At 51.9% G+C, this 17,229-nt stretch overlaps 1 protein-coding gene across 2 annotated transcripts in view; it reads left to right on the forward strand.

The window, feature by feature from the left end:
- Window positions 1-17,229, forward strand: part of LOC138391956 (NACHT, LRR and PYD domains-containing protein 1-like) — a 38,255-nt gene that overhangs the window by 6,495 nt on the left and 14,531 nt on the right. Inside the window, exons 3-8 of one of the 2 annotated variants that reach the window (XM_069482133.1) lie at window positions 6,019-6,189; window positions 8,780-8,950; window positions 11,147-11,236; window positions 12,943-13,040; window positions 13,521-13,755; window positions 15,430-15,653. In XM_069482133.1, coding sequence (XP_069338234.1) covers window positions 6,019-6,189; window positions 8,780-8,950; window positions 11,147-11,236; window positions 12,943-13,040; window positions 13,521-13,755; window positions 15,430-15,653 — 989 coding nt within the window. The remainder of the gene's footprint in view (window positions 1-6,018; window positions 6,190-8,779; window positions 8,951-11,146; window positions 11,237-12,942; window positions 13,041-13,520; window positions 13,756-15,429; window positions 15,654-17,229) is intronic. The other variant, XM_069482134.1, reaches the window with a different exon arrangement.

Consider the following 17,229-nt stretch of genomic DNA (forward strand, 5'->3'; position numbering starts at 1 on the left):
GAATTTTATCAACCTGATATAGGTCATCTATGAAAAACCCACAACTAATATCATACTTTATGGTGAATAGCTGAATCCTTCCCCCTAAGATCAGGAATAAGACAAAGATGTCTGCTCCTGTCACTTCTATTCAACATGATACTAAAGATTCCATCCAGGGTACTTAGGCAAAACAGTAAAATTTAAGTCTCCCAGATTGGGGATTTACAGATGACACGATGTTCTTTATAAAAAAAAAAAATCCTAAGTAATCCACAAACATAACTATTAGAACTAGTGAACAAATTCAGCAAGGTTTTAGGAAATAAGATAGATATAAAAATTTAATCATACCTCTATACACTAGCAATCAACAACCCAAAAATTAAATTAGAAAAACAACTCCACTCACAATACTATCAAAAAGAATAAAATACTTAGGAATAAAATTTAACAAAAGAAGAGCAAGGATTGTACACTGAAAACTACAAAACACAGTTGAAAGGAGTTAAATAAGACCTAAATAAATGAAAAAATATCCCATGTTCATGGATTGGAAGACTTAATATTTTTGAAGTGACAATATCCCCAAATAGATCTACAGATTCAATGTAATCCCTACCAAAAATCCCAGCTACATTTTGTGCACAAATGAACAAGCTGATCCTAAAATTCACATGCAAAGAGAAGACTGCATATCAAGTCTTGGGGAATCCCACTCCACAACTTTTTAATGGCCAAAGAAGAGCAAACAAAGAAGCCTGAGAATGAGCAGTCAGGTAGGTGTAGGTGACAGGGACACCAGGAGAGTGTGGTGTCATGGAATTGAACAGAGCCAAGGGTTTCAAGGAGGATGGGTCAGCAGGGGCCACTTATGCTGGGAGGTCAAATAAGATAAGAACTGAAATCTATCCATTGGTTTAGTGACAGGAGTGTTGGATGGCCTTAGCAGAGCCAGCTTTTGTGGCATGAAAGAGCCAGAACGCAAACTGGAATGGATTGAAGAGGGAGACAGAAGTTAAAAAAAAAAAAGAAAGAAAAAATTAGGCTGCAAATACAAACATGTCTTTCAAAGACTTTGGTAATGAAGGGGAGAAGTGCACTAAAGCAGAGGGGGATGTTGGGCCAACTGTGTGTGTGTGTGTGCGTGTGTGTGTGCTTACTTGCGTTTAAGAAGGAAAAAGACCTCAGTTTGGGTATCAGTGGAGGACGGGTGATGGAAGGTCCAAGAAGGAGAAGGAGTCAGGCATGAACCTCTATCCTGAGAGGGAGGAGAGAGACTGGCCTTGGAGGAAAGAGGAAGTGTCTCCTCTACCGTAATAGGAGGGGAGATGAGGACGGGGAAGAGAGAGGTAGGCACATAGGTTTGACCATGGGAAGCTGAAGGGTTCCCATCTCACAGCTTCATTTTTCTCTGTGAAATAGGAATTGAGTTGTCTGCTGTGAGTGAGGATGAGGGTGAGGGTTGAGGTGTTGGGGTTTGGAGAAGGTAAAGTCTTCAAATGGCCATTGTGGGGCAGGAGACCTCTGTGTGCCAGGCATTGTTGAGGCCCATGGGAGAGGTGTGGACGTGGTTCATGATGGTGGCCACTTGCCATGCTACACAGGTGGGAGTTTGGTGGGCAATGGAAATATGGCAGAGTTTCAGGTTAGCCAGAAGAATGTAATGGAAGGTCAGATATTGGCAATGAGGGATCATGAAATCTAAGCTAGTTTCCAAGGGAAGTGAAGGAAAGAAAGTGATGAGAGTTTGGGAAAAGGGAGATTGCAAGAAAGGAAAGCAAGCAAGAGACTGCTCTTGAAAAAGGGTCACAGTGCGAGTTGAGCAGACAGAAGGAGACAAATCCAGCCTCATGCTGTCACTTTCTGTGTCCACAAGAGGCTGCTCTGCCCCTCCCCCATCATTCCAATTAGCACCACCTGAGCCCAGTAGAAAGCACTTTTGAATGAGACTCAGGAATCCTGGTCCTACCTCAAACCTCACACCCCAGTGGGAAGACTCCAATCTGCAATGTACCCCTTACTTTGGCACAGAACTTCACAATCTCCAAACCAGAACACCCCCATATCCATCATCTTCTTGGGCCTTCCAAATAAGAACCTATGAAAGTGGGACAGCAGGGACAATTATTCCCATTTTCCACATGTTAGGAACTCAGGTTCAGGGGAGTTAACTGACTTGCCAAATCCACACAGCTGGCGATGGGAGAGCAGGGACACAAAGCCAGTGAGGGCACAGCCCAGCACCAACACCTCCTCTCTGTCAGGAAAGTGGGATCTGATTAATGCTGGCTCACTGGGGTAGTGTCATGAAAAGAAAGAAAACTGGGCCAGCCACAGTGGCTCACACCTATAATCCCAGCACTCTGAGAGGCTGAGGCCGGAGGATCGCTTCAGCTCAGGAGTTCGAGACCAGCCTGAGCAAGAGCAACATCCCGTCTTTACTAAAAATAGAAAAATTAGCCAGGCCTCTTGGCATGTGCCTGTAGTCCCAGCTACTAGGGAGGCTGAGGCAAGAGGACCATTTGAGCCCAGGAGTTTGAGGCTGCAGTGAGCTATGATGACACTGTTGCACCTCAGCCTGGGCGACAGAGTGATACTCTATCTCAAAAAAAAAAAAAAAAAAACCCACAAAAACTAAGCAAACGAAGAACATGTCCAAGATTACCAACCATGGATCAGGCAAGTGTCAATATTTCCCACACTAAAAAATCTGGCTCTAAATGAGGAGCACACAGCTTTCCTGCCTTTGGATGCCAGACTACCCATGACCCTCCAGCAAAGTCCTAACTAATGATTGGATTTCTCTCTTTTTTTAAATACATAACTGCAAGTTTGTACCCTGTGGCCTACATCTCCCCATTTCCTCGCCCTCTTCAACCCAGTAACCACCATTATACCGTATGTATTTTATGTTTTTTAGTTTCCACATACAAGTGAGATCACGCAGTATTTCTCTCTCTCTCTCTCTCTCTCTCTCTCTCTGGCTTATCTCACTTTTGGATTTCTTGGAAGCACCTTGTGCAATAGGCACAGCAAATTTATGCTATTGATTAGTAAACTGAAACTTGATGGACAAACCTTCCCATAGTCTTTAACTTGTAACTGACAGGGGTGAGATTTGAACCCATGTGTGTCTGGCTCCAGAGCCTCTGCCCTTCACCAGCCCACTCCACCCACCAGAGTCACATGGTCTCAGGCTCCTCACTGAGGTCAAGGTCAAGTGTCCTCAGTGGGGCTGGGGAGATGCTGGGATTTGAGGAAGAGGAATCCACACAGCACAGCCTGTAATGGCCAGTCCTTTGGGGAGGAATAGAGCACATCTGTTTATGCTGAGATGAGTCCTGGGGACAGGAACATGCACGGGGGAGGTGGGCAGATGAACAAGCAGGAAACCAGACAAGCCAGGGGGCCGGAACCTGTCATCCAGGGAGGGTGGTGGCTGGCAGGACACAGCCATCTGGGAAGGGCCCCTCAAGTGTGAGATGCGCAGGTGGTGATCACAGAGCCACATCTGCCAGCTGGATCCCCGACTTTCTTGGGCCACACTCTGCAGCTCCGGGTTGGGAGCACGGACATAAGCAAAGGCCAGGGGCACTCTAAAATGTCAAGTGCTGGGACGTGTCTTCAATACAGCTGACCTCGGACTCCCAGCTGGGTGGGACAGTCGAAGCAGATGCTGTGAGAGCAGGGAGAGACAGAGCTTTTAGACTGGCAGGGCTCTTTGATGTCTAAGCAGGCCTCCGCCCTCCTCACACACAGCCCCTGTCACAACCACGCCCAATGTCCCCTCCCAGGGTGCCCGCCAAGCCTCCATCTGCAATCCAGACCCATCCCGACGCCTTCCTCTGGGAGGCCCCAGAGCCTCCTCACACTCAGCATGTTCTAAACCGGGCTCTCCCTCAACTAAAGAACACCTGCTCCTCCTCTCAGGGCCAACTACATCATTTTCAGGACCCAGTACGAGATGAAAATGCAGTGCCCTTCCTCAAAGCTCAAGAGAAAAGTGCCATCAAAGGCACTAAGATATAAAGCTTTCTTCTTTCTTCCAGTTCCTCTCCCAACCTACCTGGTGTTTGTATTTGCTATTTAATGTTGCCCTCCCTCAGGCACCGGGACACTAGCAGAGTGTGTGCAGACCCTGGCAGGGGCCACATGCACATGGATGCCAGGAGCCCCCTCCCACTGGCCACCAGACCCATGGCCTGTGCCCCAAAGTGGGTGGAAAATACGCCGTGGATTTGGGTGGTAGGGAAGGGGAGATACCTGGCCTGTCTAGCCCAGAGCGAGGACAGCTGCCACCATACCTACCCAAAGATGCCCCACCCCCACCTCCCCAGCCCTGACAGCGGGTGGCGGAGGTCACTGTGCTGAGGGGAAGGCTGGGCAGGGGCCCCACAACACCAGGAGGCGGCAAGGGGATGGCCAAGATTGCTTCCTGCAGAGGGAGGGGGTGACGTGGCAGGAGATCACACATGAGCCGAGGCCCCACCGTCCCATCAGACTTCACTCACAACAATCCAGACACAAAATTAAGAAATTCAGGTGGCGGCAGCCACGGAGCATTAAGCCCCTGTCGCAGGCCCTTCTCCGTGCACAGCCCTGCGCGACTGTGCGACTGCCTGGTCGTCCGCCCTTGAAGCTGACCTGCCCCTCTCACGTTGCTCTCTCAGCGAGCGGCAGCAGCTTCAACTCCGCATCCAATCTAGAGCCTCCTGGACCCCACTGAGAGCCGCGGGGTCCACCGGAAACATCTCCCACAGCCGCTGCTCTGACCCAGGTGCCCATCCTCCCGCTGAACCACCTGCTTCCTGCCGGCCCCACCCAGATCCTCCACTGGCCTTTAGGGGTCCTTCCAAAGCAGGGCAAAGGTCGCATCACTACTGTGCTCGAGAGGGGCCGTCAGTGCCACCTGAATAAAGTCAAACATCTTATAATTACGTTCAAGACCTACCACTATCGTGAGGTTTTCCAGCTTCACCCTCAAGCCCCATCTCCACCCAAACCCACCCGTTGCAGCCTCTACACCAACATGGCTAAACCCCTGCAGTAACTTTGCTTCTGCCCTGCCAGCCAGGCCTGCCCCTGCCCCACCCTCCCCCTGGGTGCTGCTCACTCCAGGCCACACCTCCTCCTCCTCCCTTTGTCAGCACCAACCACACACTCCTCTGCCTCCAGCTGTACCTGACTTCCCTCTCTTCCGATGCCTTTGATTCATTCCTTCACTAGCAGGCCTGGGGAACCTGCAGCCTTGAGGCCACAGGTGGCCTTCTAGGTCCTTAAGTGCGGCCTTTTGATGGAATCCAAATTTTACAAAACAAATGCTTTTACTAAAGGGGTGCAGCGCAGGCTCCCCACCCCTGCCTGGGCACTGGGGTTCAGCTAGTGATGAAAACAGGCAAAATTCCTTCCTCGTGGAGCTTCCATTCTGGGGATGGGGGAAAGCGAGAAGCCAAATAAGTGAGTAAATATATTGTGTTTGATAGGGAGTGAAGAGAAAAGGAAGCAGAAGGAAGGAGGAGGGAGTCTGGGGAGGGCACACAATCTTAAAATAGGGAGGGTGGTGAGGCAAGATGTCCCCAAGGCGACTTCCTTTTGAGCAAAGACCTGAAGCAGGTGGGAGAATGAACCATGAGATCGTAGGCGAGAAGATTGTTCCAGGCAGAAGAAACAGCCAGTGCAAAGGCCCTGGGGTGGGACAGGAGGCCAATGGGGACAGAGTTAAAAGAGATTAGAGATGAGGACAGAAGGGACAAGGATCCAGGTCACCAGGGCCCTGTAGACCAGGACAAAGACCTTGAATTTTCCTCTGAATGATGTCAGAAAACACTGGAAAGTTTTGATTAAAAAAAGATCCAAACTGACTTACTGTTATTTGTTTCTATGTGTATCCCCTAATAGCCTGTGCACTTCTGAAGTCCTGGGGAAGGTTCTCGTTGACTTCCACCTGGCCCACAGTAGGTGGTCAATGGTGCTTGTAGGTACTTATTTAATCAAGGGGTTAGGAAACTAAAGGCCATGGGTGTGTGTCTCCCACAGGTTGGCCAGCTGTGGCCTCACGGCCGAGGGCTGCAAGGACCTTGCCTTTGGGCTGAGCGCCAGCCAGACGCTGACGGAGCTGGACCTGAGCTTCAACGTGCTCACGGATGCAGGAGCCAAGCACCTCTGCCAGGGGCTGAGACAGCTGAGCTGCAGGCTGCGGCGACTGCAGTAATTGTGCCTGGGTTGACACTGCCTTGTGGGGAGGGCAAGGGAGGTGGGGAGCCTGGCCTGCCTCTGTGGGGCAGACCGAGGGGACAGGCACAGAGAAGGTGAGACCCTCTCTGGGGGGCAGGGAGGAGCCTGCAGAATGTCAGCCAGGCTGTGGGGGTCAGGAGGAAGCTGAGCCACACCTGGGCTGAGGGAGGTGGCCTCCAGGCTCCAAATGCAGCAGGAGCACCCAAGTCCCAGCATATACGAACTTTCCAAGCCCCTGTTTGAGTCACGTTTGCTATTGTCCCATTGGCCAAAGCAAGGCCTATGATGGCCACGCCAAGATTCCAGGGGAGAGAAATAGACTCGAGCTCTGGATGGGAGGACAGAACCCAGGGGCATGGACACAAGGTGGGGACGGGGGGGAGAATCCCTGGCCATGTTCACAGTCTACCACAGAGGGCGATGACAACAGCACCAACTTCACAGGCTTGTGAGGATTCACAGGTGAAGTGCTTAGAACAGCACTTGCTGTCGCTCTCGGGTTCTCACCAGCTGTGGTCTGCCTAAAACACGTCTTCCTGCTTGCATGGCGCTCAGTCTGAGAGCTAAAATCATTGGTGTCCACTTACTTCAGTCTTCTACCTCATCCAAGAGGCCAGAGCCATGCCCCGTATAGAAACAAGTGGATTGGTCACCTCTCCGAGGGCTCCCAGTACTTTCTCTTGGAGGTCCCTGCCCTGATGCACAAAGTTACACACCCAGTCCTCTGCTCGCCCCCTCACAGGGCTGCCATCAGGGTCTCCTTTTGTTTCTGCCTGAGAGATCCTTGTTCACAGCCCTGGTCCTACCTCGCACTTCCCTCCCTTTTCCCAAGGCCAAACCTCTCCCCTTCCCAGGGCCGTTGCCTGTTTCCCCTCAGTAACCCTGAACCAAGAGGTGGTGGGATGGGGGGACAGGAAGGGGAGCCAGCGGGGACCCCCTACTAATATCAGGGGTCAATGATCCCTGGAAGGCTAGGAACTCAGGAGTCCCTGCAAGATTTCATCCTTACTACTACAGATGGCAAGGTTGGGTCTCAGAGATTAAATTACTCTTCCAAGCTCAGGTAGCCAGGAAGCAGCAGCATCAAGACTTGAAGCCAGTCTGACGGTTGGTTTTCCACATCTTCAGGCCCCTTTCTTAGCCGGGACCCTGTGAGGGCTCTGTGACACGTCACCAGCTTGGACTGCAAATAGGGTCCTGGACTTCCCACTGGGGACTGACAAGTCCTAGCCGTGCTGAGCCCCAAAGACCAGAGGACACTCAGACAGTCTGTCCCCAGAAACAGCCCATATACATGCAACATACAGCAGACACACAACCCTTTCCTTGCATAAATGGTCGCACACCACACACATTGTCCTGTACCTTCGTCTATCCTGGAGACGGCCCACATCAGTACACGCAAAGTTGCTTCATGATGTTAATGGCAGCACGGAATTTCACTATGTGGGTTTACCATGTTTTTAATCAGTCCCCTGTTACAGGCATCTGGGTTTTTTCCAGTCTTTGTCTCTGTAAACAGCTGCAGTTAACATCCTCCTCACAAGGAATCTTCTGTAGCGTAAATTCTAAAAAATAGAATTGCTGGGTGAAGGACATGGCCATTGCTAATTTTGCCCTCCAGAGAGGTTGCACTAATTAAGGGGTACCTTGTTTGCCAAGATTAAATGGGGCACAATGAGCCTCCTCCCCACCCACCCCAATGTCAGCGCCTGCCGGGTGCATCTCTGTAACCCCCACACTGCAGGGGGAGGAGGAACTGTATATCTGGAAAGGCAGTGTAGACCAGCCTACCTTTCCACCCCTGCGCGTCCTCCTATGTGAGCCGTCCCATCCTCTCCCTGTGTTCTTGCTCCATGAACAGTGAGGACCAGGGCCACCCTGGACATCAGGGAGCTCAGGCCGTCCCCCAGGCCCAGCAGCGGCAGGCTGACAGACCCCACCTCAACCCCCTGCGGCTGCAGCTCAGCTACGGGAGAGGCAGAGGTATCCACCCGGATAGACAAGGCGGGCTGGGGAGCTGCGGCACTGCTCGGCACAGCCTGCAGGGTGCCAGACACAGCCCTGTCCTGGGACAGTGCACACCCCAGACCCCAGCGCGTAATGGGGAGCCCAGGCTAGGTCCTCAGTTCCTACTGGAGCCATCATACCCCCCCGAACTTCTGTTTCTCTGTTAGCTCACTCAGTTCTCTCCTGGACTGCAGATGCCCTTAATGCTGAAACCCACCCGAGCATCCCATGGCGGCCGACTCTGGGTGTTTGGCAGGGCTGAGGTGATTAACGGTTAGGCCAGGTATACAAGTGGAATGCTGGGTAAATCATTCCTCAAGGCTGATACGGGGGGGTGCGCAGAATTCGGGGCAGTCACACAGGAGTGAGAAAGGGAGGTTGCCTGAATCCTGAGGGGCTCCTTGGCTGCAAGAGGAAAGTTTTATCTTCCCTTAATGTCACCGCGGGGCCCCCAAAGGGCCATAGCTACAGGAAAGGGAGGCCAGACCCCAGTTACCCACAAGAGTGAGCCCTCAGGACGATGACTGTGGGCCCACATGTGTCTCTCCTGCAGGCTGGTCAGCTGTGGCCTCACGTCCAGCTGCTGCCAGGACCTGGCCTCTGTGCTCAGCACCAGCCCCAGCCTGACGGAGCTCGACTTGCAGCAGAACGACCTGGGAGACCTTGGCGTGAGGCTGCTCTGCGAGGGGCTGCGGCACCCGGCCTGCCAGCTCACGCTCCTGGGGTAAGGCCCTGTGGGGCCCTTCTGAGCAGAGAGGGCAGGGAAGGGAGAGTGGTAGGGTGGCAGGGCATTGGATCAAGGAAGGAAGAGGGACAGATAAATGCATAGACAGCCTGGGTTTCTTATCAGTTCTGCCACCTACTTACACGTGCAACTTGGGCAAGACACAGTCATCTCTGAGACTCGGTTTCTATATCTGTATAATGAGAGTATCACACCCACTTCATGGATTATAATCAAATGAATTGTATTTAGGAACAAGGACAGTGCTGGGACGAGACTTAGACGTGATCAGATGATAACCACTAGTGAGGCTGTGTGTTCTAAGGGGCTCCCAGCTTCTCTCCACTCCAGGGCAGCACGGCATTCATTCACTGACTCATGCATTCATTCACTCATTCATTCATTCACTCATTCATTCATTCACTGCATGGCCCCATGTGCAGGCCCTGGGCCAGGCCCTGGGCATAGCACAGTGAGCAAACAGACCTGGGCCCTGCCCTCCTGGAGCTTAAACTCTAGTGGGACCGAGATAGAAGTTGATCACCTGGGAATGCACAAATACGTGTATACTGACATCAGCTCTGTTGAGTGCTATAAAGGGGACGTACAGGGTTTGATGAGAATGTCACACGGTGAGAGGATGGAATGAGATTCAGGGGCCAGGAAGGGCTTCTCTGAGGAAGTGACGTCAGGCTGAGACCTGAAGGAAATAAGAGTTGCCCAGGCCAAGCTGGGGAGAGTGGTCCAGGCAGAGGGGTAGCGTGGGGAGAGGCCCCCGAACAGAAAGGGGCTCGGCGCTGGAGAGCCGGAAGAGCCTGTGCGGCTGGAGCAGAACGAACCCCTCGCCCTCGATTCCCATCCTGCAGGCGCTGGAGGTTAAGGTCCTTCCCCGAGTAGTCACCCCCACACCACCTCTGGGCCACTTCCTCTTTCTTCTGTCTCCCTGAAAACAAGCCCGTGGCCATTTCTGGCTGAGCTCTTCCCTGCAGCTTCTGCGGGGCTGGGCCACGTGCTCAGGGAGCTGACGGAGCCCTCGGGTCCTGCTCTGAGCTCTGGAGCGGGTGTGGGAGTCCTGCGCCCTTGGGCTGCCCCAGCCAGGCCTCCTGCAGCTACTCCCAAACCTAAAGGAGGAGTCAGGCAGCATAACAGGAATAATTGTCTACATTTGGGATCTCCTGTAGCTGAAACTGGACACTACAACCAGGGACTCCATCCCCGGGGCCAGCACCTTTGTACCCCAGCTCTCCCCACTGAGTATATTGGCTGTCGCCATCTGCCCCGTGCTGGAGCCTCCTCAGAGCTTGGCCACAACGGTTGTCAAACCTCACCTGGCTCTGCAGGGAGCTTGTTCTCTGAGGTCCTGTGAAGGCTCCCCCTCCTTCCCTCCTGGAGCCCAGGACTTGGTTGAGAGGGACAACTTTCTCCTGCTTGGGCTCATCTCCTCCCCAAAGGGAGAACAGCTGTGATCGCGGTACGGTGACAAATGCATGGCCCTTTACAGGTGCGGGGTCTGTTCACCTCCTGTCTGTCTGCGCCTCCCAACAGGCAGAGCAGGTGTGATTCACCATGTTATAGACTCAGGACACAGGGGCCCCGAGAAGGCAATAACTATCCCAAATCTGGAGAAACCCCAGAATACAAGGGCTGTCAGAATGGATCCAGGGCTCTCTCTTTCCAACAAAACTTGCAACCTCTGGGAAGGAAACCCCAGGACCCAAACCCTCGCTGGTCACTGTGAGGCCATGGGGAGTGCTGCTGGTGGCTGGCTGCAGGGATGGCCCCTGCCAGTGACAGCCCCTCACCTCCTCACCTCCTTCCTGAGGTGGCCTGCATCCAACGACTGACAGATGTTGGGGCACAAAGGCCCAGCCCCTAGTCCCAATTCCAGTCCGCTCTAAAGGGCCATCCCGGTTTCAGAACTGCCCATAAGGTGGGCTGAGGCCTCTCCTGAGACCTCCTTGCACCCACATCCCCCTCTGCCCAGCCCACCTCCCTCCTTCCCCTCGCCCTGGCATGGACCCCAGAGCACTCCCTGATAAACTTCCTCACGATACTCTCCATCTTAGAACCCGACCCCCAGCGAGCCCAGCCTGTGACAGGTTCCTTCAGGAAGTGCAGGTCCAGGGTTCTGGGTGAGCCACAAGGGTATGGGGAGCACGGGGACCCCAGGAGAACCAGACCCCTTTGTGCTTGCAGGCTGGACCAGGCCCCGCAGGGCAAGGAGCTGAGGGAGCACCTGAGGGCCCTGCAGGAAGAGAAGCCTCAGCTGCTCATCTCTGGCATAGGGTAAGGGGGCCCCGAACTCCCTGTGGTTGGCCCAGCCCCAGGGCTGAGCCGGGAGACAGGGAAAGATTCTTGGGGTGGAAGAGACAGACAGAGCCAGGAAGAAACCAGGAAACCACAGCAGCTGGAGTGAGGTTCATTTACTGCAAATACAATCGAATCACCCCCCTGCTTAAACCCTTCCATTACACAAACAAGGGGAAGGGGAAGTGGAGAAGTAAGTAGCTGAGTAAGTGAGTCCTCTGGGGCCAGCACAGTGTGACACTGAATGGTCACTAGTACAGGCTCCTTCAGTGCAGAACAGAGAAGGTTGGGAACAGTGGAAGTGAAGCCCACATGGGGGAGACAGAGACAGAGAGGCCGCCTAGGGAAAGAGACCACCCTCACCATCCAACCCCCCCCCCCCCGCCCTGACACACACAGACGCACACACACCCCTGGCTTGAGGGGCGAGTCCATCTCCCACCCAAGGAATCTGCTGCAGCCCCCATGTTGTCTCAGTTGGTGGGTTTCAGCCTGTGTCAGTAGAGGGCAGCTGTCCCCAAGTTGCTGGCTGCTGTGCCTCGCCTGAAATGGAGGGCAAAGAGCTCCTAGGCTCAGGAGCAGGCACTCATCCATAAATCAGTCATTCCCTGCAGACCCACTGTGTGTCAGGCACTGTTTTCGCATCTGACTTCACAGCAGTGAACAAGAAAGACACGGCCCAGCCCAGCCCAGGGGCACAGTCCAGCAGGGAGACGGCACAAGTTGCCCCGCAGCCTGCGTAACTGCACCTGCGCTGGGGGCGAGTGCACTGCTGGGCCCGTCTGATCTCACCTTGTCCGGAGCAGCTGAGCTGAGCTCTGGCAGATGGGAGGGGCTGGCTGGGCCAAGAAGGGGTGGAATCCAGGCAGAGGGAGGGGCTCTGAGGGAGGAAAGATTCCGTTCCCTTGAGGAGCACAAGGAGGCCAGGGGTCTGGGGCAGCGCTGCTCAAACTGTGGCCCATGGAGCAGCAGCGTCACCATCACCGTCACCCAGGAGCTGCACAGAACTGCAGGTTCTTGGGCCCCATTCAGATCTGCAGAATCAGAATCCCATGGGAATTGGGGAGCAGGAATCTGTGTTACAGCAGGCGTCCAGGGGAGTTTCCAACACTGAGTTTGAGAACAACTGGTCTACAGGCCAGTGGGCAGGGAGAAAGTGGCCTTGGTGGAGTTGCAGGGGGACAGGGGCCACAGCGAGGCCTTTTAGCCCATGTTAAGCAGTATCTGTTTTCCCCAGAAACAAGGGAGAGACATTACAGGGCTTCAGCAGCCAAGTGATGTGTCAGATTCACATGGGAAGATCAGCTGCTCTGCAGAGAGTGGGCTGCAGGGGACCCAAGGGAAACAGGGAAACCTTTCGGGGACACTGCAGTGGTTCAGGCCACAGGTGCCAGGGCCTGACACTAGGGTGGAGGGAAGAGAACAGAAGGAGGAGCTATTGGGAGGTGCTGCCAAGGCCATCAGCCCTCAGGGTGAGTGTGGGAGGAATCAGGATCGCACCCCAGCACTGGCATGGAAGGATGGGTGGATTGGGGGGCAGGGTGGTCATTCACAGAAACAGGGACCAAAGAAGGAGCATGAGCTTGAGTCCAGATGTGGAAGAGATGAATTGTAAGTGGGGATGTCATGCAGACAGCCCTAGCTTCCTTTGAGAACTTAGGGAGAATGAACAACTCTGTGTCCAGGAAGCCGAGTGTGATGATCCCTAATGAGCGCCAGGATGGAGGAGAGATGACTAATAACAGGCCAGAATCAGGTAGTTTGAAGGAGCCACGCCGGGAGGGTCATGATGGGTGGGGGAGGTCATCCCCTCCATTCCCCTGTCTCTCATGTGGGACGGGGCAGGTTTGTCACCTAAAAAGACCCTGCCCCATGCATGATCTCCTGCACCTAGCACCTGGCTGGATGTCTCCTTCCCTGTCCCCCGGCCTCAGAGGTTCGTGCCGCCCCTCTCCAGAACATCTATGGAATGGATCAGATTCAGAACCAGGGCCCAGTCTCCCATTCTGGGCTGCTGACACCTGGGAATTACTTCTCCATCCCTGCCCATCCATCTTTTGAGCTATGTTCCTCTTTCAGCCTGCCCTCCTGGGGCATGCTGGGAAGAGCAGCACCCTGGACCAGTGGGGAAGGGGAGGCAGGCAGAGGCTGGGTTGGGGGCAGGGGTGGGCCTCCGCAGACAGCAGGCAGGCAGCCCCAGGAGCAGGGGGGAGACTGCAGACACACTCCCTGCCACAGGTCAGCCTTGGGAAGGGCCCCTCAGCGTCCAGGGTAGGGGCTGGGGGACACCGGGCGGGAGAATCTAGAGCTGACCACGGCCCCGCTGTTCCAGAGGGAAGCTCCCCACAGGTAGCACAGAAGGTGGAACCCTTCTGTCTGCCTTCTCCTGCCTCTCCGAGGGACTTGCACATGGAGCCTCTGGGGACTGAATGTGACTTCTGGGGCCCCACGGGGCCTGTGGCTACTGAGGTGGTGGACAGAGAGAGGAGCCTGTACCGGTGAGTGAGGGGGCTCTGCTGGTCCCAGGCCAGCCTCCCCCACTGGGTCCCCTCCACAGTCAGCACCCAGCCACCCCCCTGCTGGGTTCCCTCCTCTTGCCAAGCCAGCGGGCAGGGACAGGGCTGAGATGCTGGGTGTGTGTGTTTTATTATGGAAAAAGATATTTTACTATGAAAATTTTCAAGTATATACAAAAATAAAGAGTACAAGCAACTTCCATGTACTCATTACACAGCTTCAACCACAGATTTGCCAAATTCATTTCAACTGTTCACTTTCTCCTTTTTTTATTTTCACAATATTTTATTTTTATTTTTTCCACATACTTCCTATATCACAGAAATTTTTACAATGCTTTAAATTGAAGTCATCAGGTGATTTTATCCTTAAATATTTTCTTATGTGTCTCAAAAAATAAAAATGAAGACCTTTTCTTCCATAACCATAGGGCCGTTATCACATCTAACAAAGCTGCCAATAAGTCTGTCACGTTATCTAATGCCCAGTCCAGATTCAGATTGGCTCAATTATATAAAATGTGATCTTGCAGGTGGTTTGTTCTCATCAGGATCCAAACAATGTCCACTCATTGTATTTGATTTGTTATATCTCTTAAATCTCATTTAAATCTTTTTGAATCTATATGCTCTCATTTTATTAATAGCCGCTATGTGTTAAGGACCGTACTAGTAATTGAGAACCCTAAAATGAATATGGTGGCCCTGCCCTCCCAGGCCACCCTGATCTCTTATAGAATCCATTACCACTCACCAAACACTGTCACAAACATTATCTCAGCTGGCAGACAGTGTCACTCCCATCTCACACCTATAGAAGGTGGCATCCTAGGACCCCACCATTGCCATGTGAGAGCCTTGGGAAAGTCACTTAAGATCTCTGTAGAGTGTTGCTTTCAGGCCCGAGGGTTGACCGTTAATATTAGCATGTGGGCCAGGCACACTTGCTCACACCTGTAATCACAGCACTTTGGGAGGCTGAAGTGAGAGGATCAGTTGAAACCAGGCCTTTGAGACCAGCCTGGGCAACATAGGAAGATCTCTCCGTCTACCCAAAAATTTTTAAAAATTTAGCCAGTGGTGGTGGTTTGGTACCTGTTGTCCTAGCTACTCAGGAGGCTGAGGTGGGAGTATTGCTTGAGGTTACAGTGAGCTATGACTGTGCCACTGCACTCCAGCATGGGTGACAGAGCCAGACATTGTCTCTAAAAAAGAAAACAAATAAACAAAACAATTTATACTGCAGATTGTTAGTACTGATAAATGGCCCTTTAGAAATAAGAACACTTGCCTATTTCATCGTCATCATCATCATCATCACTGTCGTGTCATCACGATAGAAACAGCTAACTTCTCCCAGGTTGGTACAAGCTGCCAGCATGCATTAGTCACTCATCCTCACAACTATAAAATAGGTGCTGTTGCTATTCCTACTTAGAGATGAGGAAACTGAGGATAGGGAGGTTACGTGACTTGCTCTAGGATCCACAGTCCGAGAGCAGAGGAGCCAGGACCAAACCCCAAATCTGTCTGACTCTGAAGTCTGGGCTTGCAACCGCTTTGCCATATTGAAAAGCCCCTGCAGAGTGTCTGGCGTCCAGCAGGTGCTCAGTGAGTTTGTGTAATGTAGTGTCTGCCTCTCCCTCTTCCTCCCAGAGCCCACTTCCCCGTGTCCGGCTCCTACTACTGGCCCAACACAGGCCTCCGCTTTGTGGTGAGAGGGGCAGTGACCATCGAGATTGAGTTCTGTTCCTGGGACCAGTTCCTGCGTGGGACCATCCCACAGCACAGCTGGATGGTGGCAGGGCCTCTGTTTGACATCAAGGCTGAGCCGGGGTGTGTGGCAGCTGTGTACCTCCCTCACTTTGTGGACCTCCAAGGTAAACAAGAGGGAAAGATGGTGGGCGGCTAACAATGCCCTGAAGGGGAGTGTTGGACAATGCTGTCCTGGGAGAGGGGCTTGTGGCCTCCTTAGAGGGACGGGGAGAGGGTCATGGAGGTGGAGACTGAGATTGTTCCTCCTACTCTTCTCTGAACATACCTTTATTGAAATTCATGTCTCCAGCCTCATAATTATTTTTGCCTGAGCTTACTTGAAAATTTCCCTGAATGGAAAATGATCCCCTCAATGACAATAATAACTAGCATTTATTCAGTGCTCTTTATGTAGATTGTATCACTCAGAGTCCCAGCAGGAAACAGATGATATGCTCCACTGAGATTTTTGAAGAAACATTTCAAAGACAGGACTATTTACACGCGAGGGCTAAGTGAACTAACGTGGAATGTTGGGGCACCTGGGGACTAGCAGCCATGGGAAGCCATTATGACTCCTACAGGAGGGAGAAGAAACAGTGTCAGCAGACACTACTCCAGAGCTGGAGCCGTGAGAGAGGCATCCCAGCAGAAGACAGTAGTCATAAAGTATCCCAACCTCTGTCACCTCCGGAGACTGCCCACAGATGAAGTTCCAAGAAATAAGCTCACAGTCAAAAATATTACAAAGGGCAAATAAGGCACCATAAATGAGAGCCAGCGGGAACTGCAGGTACCAGAGTCAGTCACTTAAATATTTCAGACATTGGAATTATCAGAAACAGAACATAAATTAAGGGTGTATAACATGCTCAAAGAAATAATTAGTCTGAAAAATATAAGCAAGAAGCAAGAAACCATTAAACATGATAAACCAAATTTGGAATCAAATTACATTGACAGAAAACATAAGAAAATTTTTGAAGAAAAACAAGTGACATACATAGAGGATAACATGAGAAGACCTAATACGCATCTAATTAGATTTCCAGATGGATCTAATAGAGAGAATGGAGAAAGATGCAGTATTCATAGAGGTAATATTTTATAATTGCCAAGAAATTTCTGGAGTTGTTGAGAGATACAATACTTCCCAGAATGAGAAATCCAAAAATCCGAAGCAGGAGAGACAGACAATGGACAGAACGACATCAAGATTGGACTCACTATGGTGAAACTACAGAACATCAAAGTATATGCAAGGTCTTGACAGCAGCCAGAAAGACAGATCACCTAGAAAGAACTACCCTGAGGCTGACAACTGAGTTTTGAACAGCAGTGATGGGAGGCGGAAGAAAATGAAATTATCTCTTCAACGTAGTCTAAAAAACTGCCAATCAAAAATTGTAAACAGAGCATTAATAATTTTATTTTTTAAGAAAAGGATAAAATAAAACATTTTAAAACAAACCAAAACCAAGAGCACTTAACACAAACAAACGCTCACTGAAGGAAAGTCTAAAGGCTGCAGCCCAGGCAAAAGGAAAAGGATCCCACATGGAGGATCCGAGGTGCCAGATGGAATGATAAGCAAAGGCCCTGAGACACGTGTGGGTAAATCTAACACAACATCACCTAGAGGAGGCGATGATATTAAGCCCTGATATGTGGGGATTTAAAAGAGAGAGATAACTAACTAAA

The sequence above is a fragment of the Eulemur rufifrons genome, chromosome 9, assembly GCF_041146395.1.
Source record: "Eulemur rufifrons isolate Redbay chromosome 9, OSU_ERuf_1, whole genome shotgun sequence".
NCBI lineage: Eukaryota > Metazoa > Chordata > Mammalia > Primates > Lemuridae > Eulemur > Eulemur rufifrons.